Source organism: Xiphophorus maculatus, chromosome 19 (genome assembly GCF_002775205.1).
Source record: "Xiphophorus maculatus strain JP 163 A chromosome 19, X_maculatus-5.0-male, whole genome shotgun sequence".
NCBI lineage: Eukaryota > Metazoa > Chordata > Actinopteri > Cyprinodontiformes > Poeciliidae > Xiphophorus > Xiphophorus maculatus.
This window is the reverse complement of record NC_036461.1, coordinates 4,950,257-4,963,681: the sequence shown is the minus strand read 5'-3', so window position 1 is coordinate 4,963,681 and position 13,425 is coordinate 4,950,257. Positions and strand designations below refer to the sequence as shown.

The 13,425-nt window shown below is 38.2% G+C and overlaps 1 protein-coding gene across 1 annotated transcript in view; it reads right to left on the bottom strand.

Moving 5' to 3' along the window:
- Nucleotides 1-64: 64 nt before the first annotated feature.
- Nucleotides 65-13,425, bottom strand: part of LOC102223978 (leukocyte tyrosine kinase receptor) — a 75,967-nt gene continuing 62,606 nt past the window's right edge. The window contains exons 20-29 of the mRNA XM_023353088.1: nt 10,908-11,094; nt 10,571-10,661; nt 10,232-10,296; nt 8,741-8,870; nt 8,574-8,671; nt 6,670-6,762; nt 6,372-6,473; nt 5,233-5,367; nt 4,234-4,324; nt 65-3,435 (exon numbers count right to left, since the gene is read on the bottom strand). Coding sequence (XP_023208856.1) covers nt 2,470-3,435; nt 4,234-4,324; nt 5,233-5,367; nt 6,372-6,473; nt 6,670-6,762; nt 8,574-8,671; nt 8,741-8,870; nt 10,232-10,296; nt 10,571-10,661; nt 10,908-11,094 — 1,958 coding nt within the window. The 3' untranslated portion in view covers nt 65-2,469. The remainder of the gene's footprint in view (nt 3,436-4,233; nt 4,325-5,232; nt 5,368-6,371; nt 6,474-6,669; nt 6,763-8,573; nt 8,672-8,740; nt 8,871-10,231; nt 10,297-10,570; nt 10,662-10,907; nt 11,095-13,425) is intronic.

Sequence of the window (13,425 nt, the reverse complement as noted above, 5' to 3'; positions counted from 1 at the left end):
ATATCTATTTAACAGTTTTTTAAAAGAAGAAAGGGATTTACCGGCACATTTACAGATTCTTAAATACTTTATTTATGAGTCAGCAGCTGTGAATTAAGACACTAATATTAGCAAGCCTGAGCACAATTTATACAAAAGATCCAACAAACCTCAAAATTCAACAAATTATAACATACATGAGAGAATCCGTTGAGGCTATAAATGATAAAACTAATTAATTTGCCACATAAAACAAAAAATTCAAAATGCAAATGGCAGTGATTCACTACAGTGTCAACATTAACAATAAAACGACGTACGAAATGTAAAGGGTTAGTCCAGTGTACAGAGGTGAGTATAAAAATAAAGATTTTCACAGCTGCATTAAGCTAACAAGCGACGCCTACTGGCCAAGACTAGGAAAAAAAAACCCATTAAAAATATTTTTATTATAAGTAAATTAATCTCTGCTCAGTTGCAGCATTCTTTGTTTTGAGGGTTTTTGTTAATAAGAATTAAAAAATTAATGAGACAATTGAAACAGTTTTGGATATCTTATAATAAAAATAGTCAACAAAAACTACAGCAGTTTACAGTTAAAATGTGGTACAAAAAAAATAAACAGAAAATAAAAATACTGACGTCATGTTAAAATATGAACACCTGCCGCCCCCTGCTGGATGATCGCAGGTGTTACACCCTCCACATTTCTAACGGCAGGAATTAAAACGTTCACAGCTGCAAAGTCCTAGTCAAAGTCCAGCCATTAATTTGTAAATCACAGAACAGTGAGCCAAGAAGGAGGAGCTCATTAAATATATTTCATTAATGGTTGAATAAATTTGTTATTTCCGGTCAAAGCCAACATTCTAATGTGAAGTTTTAAAAACAATGTTTAAATTGTTTGAGTAATTATAAAGTTGACTTGACATTCTTTCAAGGCACCAGTAAAACCAGCAGTGACACAGTCCCACAGAATAATACTACCACTACCATGCTTGATCATTTTTAGGGTGTACTAAGCTTTTAAATATCAACTTTAACTTTTTAATTTTTTTAAAATAATCAGTTTCATGTCAGAAATTAAAAGCTCAGAATTAGCTGGACATCCCTGATGATAACAAGTGGATGTAAACGTCTGACTGGAGGTGAAAAAAGGCTTTAACAGGAGGAAAAGCACCGAAATATAAACCCAGGTGCAGGTCTAAGTAGAGTTGCTTTCATAAACTTTATTCTTTCTGATTATAACATTATCTGAAACATTAATGGATCAAAAAATGACAAAAAAAAAATCTTTAGGAAAAGAGTAAAAAGATGTGACTGCAGTCATCAAAAGTTCACATTATGTAAGGGAAAGGAGGCGAGAAGGAAGCTTGTAATTTATATAACGTAAAAATAAGAAATTAAGTTTGTGTTTATGTTGATTAAAATTAAACATAAAAAATAAATTTTCTCAAGTAACTTAAGGTAAAATGAATCAATAGCAAAAATAAAGAAAAGTTGAATTTTTTCTGGAATCTATTTGTCTAAAAAAAAAAAATAATAATTAACTTTTTCCATGATGCTGCTAGTTTTTTTTAGGGTATTTTTATTTGTGTTGAGATTAAAATCAATCAATCAAAGTTGGGGCTAGATTGCAGCAATCTCCTTTTTGGCCACTAGATGTCGGTATTTCCTAAAACAAATCTTTAAAAAGTCCTTCGCTTGAGGTTAAACAGATATTAATATGAACACACTTCTTTCAAAGCATTCATGAAACTACAGCAGGATAAAAAGATAACAAGGTAGCAGTGAAAATATCTCAGCATCAGTGTTTGGCTACCTCTGCACCAGAAGCCCAAAAGGGGGCGCTAAGCACACAACGGACTCTGTATGAAAGGCGACCTGTTATGCTAACTTTATTTTTTGCATGTTTTTACACTTCTGTTTGCTTCGAAGCACTTAAAAAAATCCACAGAGCCATTTTTTGGAAATAAATGGTTATTTTTTGGTGTCTGGGAAGTGAGTTGTTTCAAAAACCTCCCGAATGTCGAGTCGCAATCAACAGGCACTGTGCGGTTACCTAGCAACTGTATGGGCTGTACAATGGCTGCTGGAAAAGACAAGTGTTTTGTCGTTGACTTACCATCCAGAAACCACTTGCTACATTTTTATTGGTTGTGCAGGAGGCTCCACTTCTGCTTTTCAAACATCTATGGTTGTGTAATTGTGCCTCTGTTTGCAGCCTTTTCCATATCATTCTAAGAATCTAAGAATGATTTGGTGCAAAAAATGTAATGGACAAGTTTTGTATGGGCCATAGACCAATCATAACCTGTTCAAGGAAGTATAATAGGTCACCTTTTAGGTACAGAGATGTGTTTGTGTGAATGTCAGCATTTCATTGGGTTTTCCAGCATATCAAGAGCTGCAATCATTTCATCTTTGCAGAGCTCGTCGTCCAGCTGACGTATTTCATCAGATTCAAAGTCTGTTTCCACATGCTGATTTCTAGATGTGAGCGACACTCAGGTCCTCAGACAGAGAAAAGCCAGAGTCCCGGTCGCGGCTGAGCTTCTCTGTTTTAGCGTGCCTCCTGACGTCCTCGTGTCCGTAGCTGGCGTGGCGTTTCAGCAGAAGTTTGGGCATACAGGCTGAGGCGGTGCTGAATCCCAGCGCCAGACCCAGGCCGGTTCCCGGTGAGACGCTCGGTGGACTGATGCTGCATGTGATGGCTTCTGAGGCTTTGGGCTTCGCCAGCGGCAGGCTCTCTGCCTCGTAGCTCTGCTCATCATAGGCAAAGTTGACGTTCCCACAGGGGAAGCTGTGGAGTTTAGCCAGATCCAACCTGGCTTTAGAGCTGCCTCCTGTCAAGATGGTTGGGGCAGCTTGGACCTGACAAGCTGGGCTGAGGTAGGTGCTGCTGGTTCCGTCACAAACAGCTTTGTTGTTCTCCTCAGTCGAATTGCAAGAGAGTGGCATAGACTGAGTTTGAGCCAGCGTTTTCTTCGCCCGAAAGCTTTCGAGGACCCAGGAGCCGTATGTTGGGTTCCAAAGGTTCTTGGTCTTGTTTTTCAGCCTCTGGCTCCCCGAGGAGGAGCTGTTTCTGGAGCAGGGACGGTGATGAGGAGGTTCCGGATGCAGAGAGTTTGCTACGGATGACAAACCAGGAGCAGGAACGGTTTCAGCCCAGGATGGCTCCAGCATCTCACAGCAGGAAGTCACTTCCTGGTGGACCGGTTGGGTTCTCTGTAGCAGAAGGCGAGGTTTGGTGGGCTGCGGTGGAGGGACTGGGGGACTGAAGCCCTTGGGGGAGAAACCGAGCTGGGAGGGTGAGTCCTTGCAAACAGGGCGGGACACCAGTAAAGGAGTGAGACTGGTGGAGTTGGGGGCAGTGGGACGCATCACTGTTCCGCCATCATCGTCTGTGTTGGGGCCATATTCAACAGGCAGAGGGGTATTTATCACATCAGGGTCCTGAGAGAAAAATGATACATGCAGATCTAATTATTTAATCTAAATATCCATCCATCCATCTATTAATGAGTCTAGCTAGCCAGATAGCTGGCTACCTTGATAGATGAAACAGATCTTCAAATGCATATTTATGCATGGTCTACTGGAACCAACAGTGATAGTTGGAGATAGGTACCTGCCCTCTTCATCGACGTCACTCTAGCTAGCTGGCTAGATAGACAGCTACATAGCTAAATAGCTAGCTTTGTAGATAGCTAGATAGCTATGTAAGTACATAGCTATCTAGCTAGCTAGAGTGACATATTTCAGCTACATCACTCTAGCTAAATTAATAGAAAGCTACATAGTTATCTAATTAGCTATGTAGCTACACCACTGACTAATCTATCTATCTATCTATCTATCTATCTATCTATCTATCTATCTATCTATCTATCTATCTATCTATCTATCTATCTATCTATCTATCTATCTATCTATCTATCTATCTATCTATCTATCTATCTATCTATCTATCTATCTATCTATCTATCTATCTATCTATCTATCTATCTATCTATCTATTGTATTTCAGCTACATCACGCTATCTAGCTAGCTATGTAAAGCTATGGATGGATGGATGGATGGATAGATGGGTGGATGGTGGAGACTCAGATCAATCAATAGATTGCTAAAAATATATTCAACATTTAAAATGCACAACTTTGGAAGTTACATTAAAAAGTCTGAGCAGCTTTGCCTTATGACCTCAGAGGAAAAGGAACTAACAAGCGATATGCTTAGAAGAAGAGATGTACCTGAGTGCAGTATTTAATTCTCTCCAGGATTGTGGCGAAATTGGGCCGGTGATCAGGACAATGCTGCCAACACTGGGTCATAAGCCGGTAGCTAAAAAACAAAAGACGCCAACTGATCAACTAAACTCAAAATGTTTCGTTCTTATCATTTTATGATTTTAAACTTCTTGTTCCTCATACTGAAATCTTCAGAATATACAGTGCTTTTGAAAAGTAAAGTATTTCTTCTGTTTTTACCTTTTTTCACATTTAAATGCTTCTATCTATCCCAACCAAACTGGTCCTGTGTGAAAATATAATTGCCCCTAAACCTAATAACTGTTTCTCCACCATAATCTGCCACTAAGTAATACTCCAGTTGGCTATGAGTGTTTTACATTAAAGTGGAGGAATTTTGGCCAACTCTTCTTTAAAGGAATGTTTTTTACTCAGCCATGTTGGAGGAGTTTCAAGCACAGCATGTAATTCTGATTTAAGTACAAGGCTTGACCATGAAACAAACACTTTTTTAATAATATTCAACTCTCAGGATTTTACTTGCCCCTGTGGCCAAAACTGGGAAATTTAAACTACTGGCGTGCCACAAAATTCAATAAATTGATAATAACATATTTATGAAAACAATAAATCCTTAATGATCCAAAACATAAAAAAACGGTTGCATTATTAAAAGAAAAACAGACTATTTCCAAAGTTTTTGGGGTTATCAAATTTGTACCTTTCTAGACTTGTGATTGGGGGGCCGACCAAAATCGTTTCAAGGACCAGAAAATGGCCCCCGGGCCACACTTTGGACACCGCTGTATTAGAGTAAATTAGATTCTACTTCACACTTTTTTATTTATTTAGACCTAATAAAATTTGACATTTCTTATGAACTAAGGTTAAATTAAAACAAAAACCGTCAAACGTTGTTGAACTTGAGGTTTTTTCAGAGGAAAATGAACTAAAATTGGAACCAAGAGATTTAATAATCATTTGGAAAGATCTTAAACGTACACAGGGCCTGGACAGCCCTTTGGCGGATCCATTCTGCCTCCGCTGGTGACAAACTCCAGAACCTCCTGGTTGGTTTTACAGGGGTAAGGCATGTAGCCCAGAGACAGGATTTCCCAGAGCAGTACTCCGAATGACCTGCAGGGGAAGACACAGATCATCAAGTGGGAGGATTGTTTTGATGTCCGAAACTTTTCCAGCTTCACTCCTCATTTAGACATTAAAGAAATCAGAAGTAAGTTTGAGTAGCTTATAAAAGTTGTCACTTCTTATGCCAGAATAAAAGGTTCAATCAGGAAATATAATGAGAATCTTTAAAGGGATTAAACCAATTAATCTAAGCCACTTCCTAAATTTAGAAGTGCAGCCAGCACTCATGATGGCAAATAAAAATTTTTTTCAAAGCTTAAAGCTGCAGTATGTAACTTTAAATATATATATATATATATATATATATATATATATATATATATATATATATATATATATATTTTTTAATATTTGTTAAAACTTTTACTGTGTCTGACAGTATGGTAAAAAAAAAAAATTAAGCTCCTCTGCTAACTAAAAACAGCCAATCAGAGTCAGGAGGAGGGTCTAGTCGCTGTCAATCATGCTTGTTCACATGCCGCTCCCCGTGCCTTACCCACTTCCTCTCTGCTGTCAGCTAAGCTACTGATTCTTCCTGTTAGCAGAGCCTACCATGAATGCTAATCTTAGTTAGCATGGCGGATAAACCGTTTTCCTGGACTGGTAAGTTGTTTCTCCGTTGTTAGTACATTTAGCGGTGTCTCCACACGGTTGATTGACAGCGCTAAGACCCTCCTCCTGGCTCTGATTGGTTGTTTTTGCGAGCAAGTGGAAGAGCTTGATCTTTTCACAGATTATCCGTTTCATTTTGTCTTGACTAGTGTCATTTAAATAATCAAAAAAACATATTTTTAAATAAAAGTTACATACTGCAGCTTCAAGGAATTAAATGTATTTAAATAATCCTGTTAGATCAATAATATATGTTTGCAAACTCCAGTAATAATGCAACTCGGTTTAAAATAATTCACATAATTAGTTTTCAGCTTTGCGTAACCTTTTTTTAAATCAACCTGACATAAAGGTGTGTTGCTCAGTGGATTCCTGCATACCAGGTGTCGGTCTTGCAGGTGAAGATTCCCTCCATGAAGGCCTCTGGTGGCATCCATTTGACTGGCAGCATGGCTCGGCCACCTTTCCTGTAGTAACTCGCCCTGAGAAAAACAGTTTTCTCTGATTAGCATCAGTTTGAAGCACAAGGTCATGTACTCCACATTTGGCCCAATTGTGGGAAAATTAGATTTAGTTTCCAATTATTCCAACAAGGCCCCCATCAGGATAATTTTTGCTCCCCGGAAACACATGATGGTGCTTTGCTGCATAATCAGAGTGGATCTCGCAGATTCAAACCTGTAAATGTCTCGGGCCATGCCGAAGTCTCCGATCTTAGCCACTCTGTCTGGCCCGGCGCAGGTAAGCAGGCAATTCCTGGCAGCAATGTCTCTGAGAAAACAACAAATGCAGTCAGAAGTTTAAAAATAAAAATACAATGTAGCAAAGCAATGGGCTCTTTGCACGTCAGCTTCCGCATTTGTTTCCGATCTATTGAAAAAGGCTCTTTCCACTGGGTGTTTGCAGGGCTTGTCCAAGGTAACAATTAAAGATGAACATTGACCCGAAGCCCCAACAAGTAGCTGGAGAAAGGTTTTAAGATGTTCGCCTCGGTGAGTTTTACTTTCTTTACACTTTGTGGCTAACATTAGCTTTAGCTTATGCTAGTAGGCAATATTCTCTGACATTTTTCTTGTAAAAATGTGCTATTTAAGTATCTAAATATTTTTCATCCATTCTAACGGACAATGTTTTTACATTGTTTTCAAGTATATTACGTGGTTTATTGTCGTTAGTTTCAGAGACCAAGTAACGGGGATTTTACGGTTCAGGCTTTTTGCTTCTGTAGCCTGAGGAAACACAACAAGCCCATAGCTTAACAGTAGAGCAGCTCTGGTGTCGGAGTTCTAGTTCAGCTGATGGTTCAGGTTCAGAGTTGTTGCTTTTAGAAAAATATGGCCGTGTTCCTTAAGGTCTCCGTGTTATTTCGCTTTATTAGTTTTGCATGTTTCTTGTGAAGCAGGACGGTGTTTACAGGAGTGTGTACAGGCGGATCAGTAGCTCTGCTGTCTGGCTCTGGTCTGCTCTCTCTCGTTCCCATAAACTCTTTCAGGCTGAATACCGAAAGAGATTCAGCCTGAAGTGTTATTTCCATGAAGTGATTCCATGGAAATAACACAGGAGGTTCCTTTACCTTCTTCTTTAGCCTGAAGAAGCTGATCCAGAGTGAAGTGAAGGCTGTAAACTTTGCTGTGCTGCGTTAGCTTTAACTGGTAGCGACAAATATTTACAAGCCACCGTCTTCTTAATTCAGGACCGCTTGGAAATCCATGAAAACTTAAAAGCCCATTATACTAGGAAGACAACAATGTTCATAGTATTGTTTTATTTGCGTCTGAAATACGACTTTGTCTTTTCTAGCTGTCATGGTAACTCAAAGCGGAAAAAAGAGAGCCGCATTTGCGCATGCGGTTGTGACGTCAGCGCGGCAGGTGCAAAGAGCTCATTGAGTGGCAAATCAGTTTTAACGTTTTGTGGGTCATAAATAAAATGTTCATAAATTACAATAAAAAGATAAATGCTTGATGGATTTGACCCAAGTCATGCAGTTTAAAACAGTTCTACCTGGTACTGACCAAATTGTATGTAAACCGTTGAATTCAAGAAAAGTCACACAAAAAATTTCACTAAAAAATGAACAATTTTCTCACTAAATTTTCTTTTCAAATATACATAATTTTGGTAATTCCAACTGACCTCAAACAAGAAAAGTTTGGTTTAACTTCAGACAGAGAGAAAAATACAACTTCCATTGGCAGATTATTTCACTTATAAAATGTCTTGTTAAAAATTAAATAATCTGCCAAAGGAAGTAGTATTTTCTTTTATCAATATTAAGGAATTATCAACTTAAAACATGCTGAAACGTTACTTGCAAGTTAGTTTTGTTTTATTTCAAATGAAGTAAGATATTTGCACTAAAAACTAGACCAAAACTACTTTTTTTGTGAAATTGCTTATAAAAAGAGCGATTCAGATGAATCGATAAAAATTAACCAAATATTTAGGAGTGGATAGAAACTTCTGACAAGACTCATTACTCGTCTGCAACCTTCCTTACCCGTCTGTTTTATCAAAATATGACGGAAAATAATATAATTTTTTGGTTTGAGTTTTTATTCTAACTGATCATGAGTCTGGACCTGTGGATGAACTGGTTCTCCTCCAGGTATCGACACCCGCAGGCGATGTCTCTGGCCATCTGCAGCAGATCCCGCATGGTGAGAGAAAAGGTCTGGCCCTGGAAACGGCACAGCTCCGGTCAGCATGGGCCAAACGTACAGATAAAAACCATGCAGAGCTGCTGTACCGCTCGCGGCCTGTTCTGCCTCAGGAAGCTTTTCATGTCTCCGCCGGTCATCAGTTCCAGCAGAATGAAGCGAGGCAGGATGTTTAGACTGACGCCGACGCAGCGCACGATGTTCAGGTGGCTGAACTTACTGAGGACAAAAGGTGGAGAAAAAAAAGGCGTTTGGTTGAGAAGAGGTACAGTAAGTGCGAGCAGAAGCTGTATTAAGGACTATTTAAATGATTTTGCTCAATACCTGAAATCAAAGCATGAAATGGATGTAAAATATACATTTTCTAATGTAAAAAAAATTAGACTAAAATGAAAAATGTTTTAACATGTAACCTTTACAACATTTTTTAAACCTATAAAGGGGAAAAAATAAAATTCTAAAGTTTGTTGAACACATTGGGCTAATTGTGGTGAGATCAAAATGAATCACCACATTCAAGCGGCACCGCTCCGTTTCACAGGAGTTTGGACCAAAGTTGTTCAAACGTTGAACAAAGTTGTTCAAAGTTGTTAATTGAACTTAAAAAAGGTCTGGTTTGATAGTTCTTACTTGCTTGATTGGAAAAAAACCCCCAGAAAACCAGATTGTTGATTGTTTTGTTGATTCTTATCAACAAAGACAAAATGTTGGTCACTTGAAAACTATGAGGCCTGTTTACGGGGGAGCGGAGTTTGCCAAAAAAAACAAAACAAAACTAAACATTTTTAGATTAATCTCAGAATTTTTCTAGAAATAACGTGGAAATGTTGGAAATGTGGGAAGGTTCAAAAGTCAAACATTTCTGAGTTTTTTTCTCACAAACTTTCTTTTGACTTTTGGAGCTCAGAAATTTCCACATTTTTTTTCTTGAAAATTTCTGAGATTAATCAAAAAAATTTCTGAGGTTTTTGGTGGAAATTTCTTCCTTTTTTCTATCTACAATGGCCCTGCCATAGAAAACACTTCTTGTGTTTAGTCAAAGTCTATTAAAGTAAATAAAAAAAGACTTTTGTTAATTTGAGTAAAAGTCATTGGGTAGATGTGGTTATACTTACTATGAAATTGATTTATTTTTATGTACAAAAATTATAGCATGAAGCATAATGTCAAACTTTTGTTTTACATATTCAAGGGAGGAAAGAGAACGCAAAAACATTTTTGCTGCAATAATATTTCAATTTGTAAGGCTTTGCCTTATTTAAAAGAAAATCGGTAAAAAACAGAATCCCTTAATAAAACAGAAAGGTGCTTTCATATTATTTCAATTAGCTGAATTTAATAAAATGTTGATAGTTATTGGTCAGAAACCAACAAATTATCATTGTCTTGATTATATTTTACAAGGATGACTACACTTTGTATTGGAATTATAGCTAGTTGATGATTTCTGGTCATAATATTAATAATAATGAATCAGTGCACTGTAAAAAAAAAAAAAAACAACATTAAAATGCAGCGGCGTAGAGTGAAGTGAGTGATAAAGCTTTAACCTCAGTGGGTAAATGTTCTGCCAGGCTCACCTCATAATCAGAGCCTCCATCAGGAAGTCCATTTCGTCCTGCTCGGAGCAAATCTCTGGAAGCGTCTGCAGCCGACAGAATCAGAGCAGCATTACTGCTATTGTCAAAGGAGTCCGGATAACAGAACCTAATCAGCAGAGCGCAGAAAGGCTGGCAACATCCTGCAGAGACCAACTTCCCCCTTTCATTGCTCTGGACCTGAGTGGATATCTTGACAAATATTCACTCAGTTGGTGCACAACTGGGATTTTGTTTTACAAAATTCTTCCTAAAAACTTGTTGTTTTTTGGAGCATGTCCATGTGGATTTATCAAAGATAAACCTTCGGTTTTAGCTGACCTTTATTGCCACCTGCATGGGGCTGCCATCGGCACTCATTCCAAGAATTTGTCCCTCGTAGACTTCACCGAAAGCGCCATGACCGAGAGCCCTGAGAGAACAAAACAAAAACTTTTAGAAGAAACTGAAACTAAAAATAATCAGTTGTTTTTAGAAGCAGCAGAGATCTACAGAAACACATGAACATGTGAATTTTGCATAATTAAAGCTAACTTCAAAGCAAAAAGAATGTATTTTCTTGTGAGTGTGTGAGATTAAGTCAATTGTCCAGAAGTAGCAATCAAAAATTTCCAACTTGAGCACCTGTCCCCCAAAATGTTGTTGTGTGGATCAGAACCTGAGCAGGGTGATGTTCTTGCGTGGAACCTCCTTCAGGTCGCTGAGCGACGCGGCCTTGCCTGCGAAGCAGTAGTTGGGGTTGTAATCGGTCATGATGGTGGAGGAGCGGATCTTGCTCAGCTTGTACTCTGGGCTCTGCAGACGCCGCCTTACAGCATGCAGGTCGTTCTTCCTGCGGTGCCACACTGCAGACAGAAGCAGAACCAGACGATAAACGTCGTTACTTTTACTTCGGAGCTTTTAGAAAAGTCCAAACCCGGACTTTCTCTGGGAGCCCAGAGCTGCAGAGGCAGCCTCTGATCTGCCCGGGTAGGAGCGTTAACGCAAGGAGAAATCAAGCCGCGTCGTAGAGACACAGGAGGGTATCAAGCCAATTTAACATCAAATACACTGCAAAAACACAAAATGCTACCAAGTTGTTTTGTTAAGATTTTAGTCCAAATACCTTATTACACTTGAAATAAAAGCAAAACTAACTTACAAGTAACTTTTCAGCAAGATATAGGAGCTTTTTAAGTTAGTTTAGATTAGGGGTGTCAAACTCATTTTCGTTTTGGGTCAAATCCAGATCATGAAGGCTCTTAAACGGCCGGTTGTGCCAGAATGTGTTGATAAAACCTGTTCACAAACTGTTAAAAATATCAATGAATTCTTAAAATGCAATATTATTATTAAACATCTTTTCAGTCCCTGCAAGATTTCATGATTTTTTGTAATAAAAATCAAAGTGTTTGTGGTACTAATTTGGAAATATTTGTGCTTATTTATGACAGTAAATGTGACTTTTTATCACTCGCTGAATAGGCGCCTATAATCTGAGGATGAGGCACCTTTGAGAAAAATCTGCAATAAACTCCCAATTATGTATTAGCGCTAAAAAGTGCAGGGATTTGGTGATACAGTTCTATGATAATTCGCAAGAAGCTGGAGGAACTGATTGATATAATTTGGCAGTAAACACATAAAAACTAAGATTTAAGTACACTTAGTGTTTAGTCTAGAATCTGTAGGGCCACATGCTTTAGATATTTCCTCTAGAATAAACCAAATATTTTGGTAATATTTTGTGTTTTTGCAGTGTATAGAGCATTAGAGCTGCTGATGTGGGATGGTTTCTCCTCAGTTAGCGCTCCTACTCGCCTTCGTCCCTGTGAGGTTGGACTCACCCGCCGTGGAGGGGCAGCCCACGTCCCCGATGCAGGTTGGTAGTCTGCCAGGGAGGGGGAGTGGCGTGCGGGGAAGGAGGAGCCGTCGAGCCATCGCCCGGTGCAGATGCTGGGGACTCGGGAGGAGGGGTGGAGGTAAGGAAGGGAAGGAGGTGAAATGAGGAGGAAAAGGCAGGAAGGGAGGAAGAGGAAGAGGAGGAGGAGGAGGAGCACCCAGGGCACAGACTACCTCCCTGCATGGGGGAGAGCTCAGGTGGAGAGACACCATAAAGCTTAAGGGAACGTGAGGATTTCCTGCTGCTTTTAACAGCCACTGATTCATAAAACGGCTCAAAACTTTAAAGAAATATCTGTCATTTACTCCCTGCTTTATTTACTCACAGGCGCACAGATTTACCCACAATGCAGCTGGTTAAAAACATCACTCAAACACTCAGTTTTCAATCAAACACCTCTTCCTGAAGCCCTCTTCAACCCATTTTTTATTTTAATTTCCAATTGTTCCAGTTTTAGCTGAACAAAATGAAGGATGAGTTTCTTTTTATTCATAAAATGATTTTTATAAACATATTGGACTAATTAAAAAAAAAAACCTTGGTCTGGTACTTCTCAGTTTGCCGTGTTACAAACACAAACTTCTGCGTGTTTTACAGAAAATGTAGTTGTGCATGATGGGTTTTTTTGCAAAATAAAAACAGAAAAGTGTGATGTGATTTTCCCCCTCAAGCCAATTTTAATCCATTAACAGCTGCAAGTTGTTAGGTTAAACTCCATTAAAAATATACATAATCTGGATTAAATTTCACAGTTTTGTTTTGAGACGTCTATGAAGTATTTAATCTGTTGTCTTTATTTGTTTTAAATGTAACTTTTCTTATAATATTCTATGTGAACACTGCAAAAATACAAAATCTTACCAGGTATTTTCACTCTAGTTTCTACTGCAGATATCTGGTAACTAGTTAGAATTTATTTGAGTAAAGTTTTTTGAAAAAGTTACTTATAGGAGTATTATTATGCTGTACTTTTTACTTTTACTTTAGTAATTTTATTATGAACTATTTCTACTCTTTCTTGGGTAAAATTTCTGGATTTTCTTTCCACTGAATGAAAAATAAACATGTTTTAACCAAAAATCCACCAGACACACACCTGCAGTTTTTGTTAAATTTCATAAGTTTTATTATTGAAAGAAACTGATTTGGGAAAAAATTTTGTTGCCTGATTTTGTTATTTTTTGTTACTTGTATGAATTATTGTCATTTTTGTCTTTAAAATACAACATTTCCACTTAATTTTATAATTTGATCCCTCTGTGTAATTTTTGAATATTAAGTGATTCATTTGATC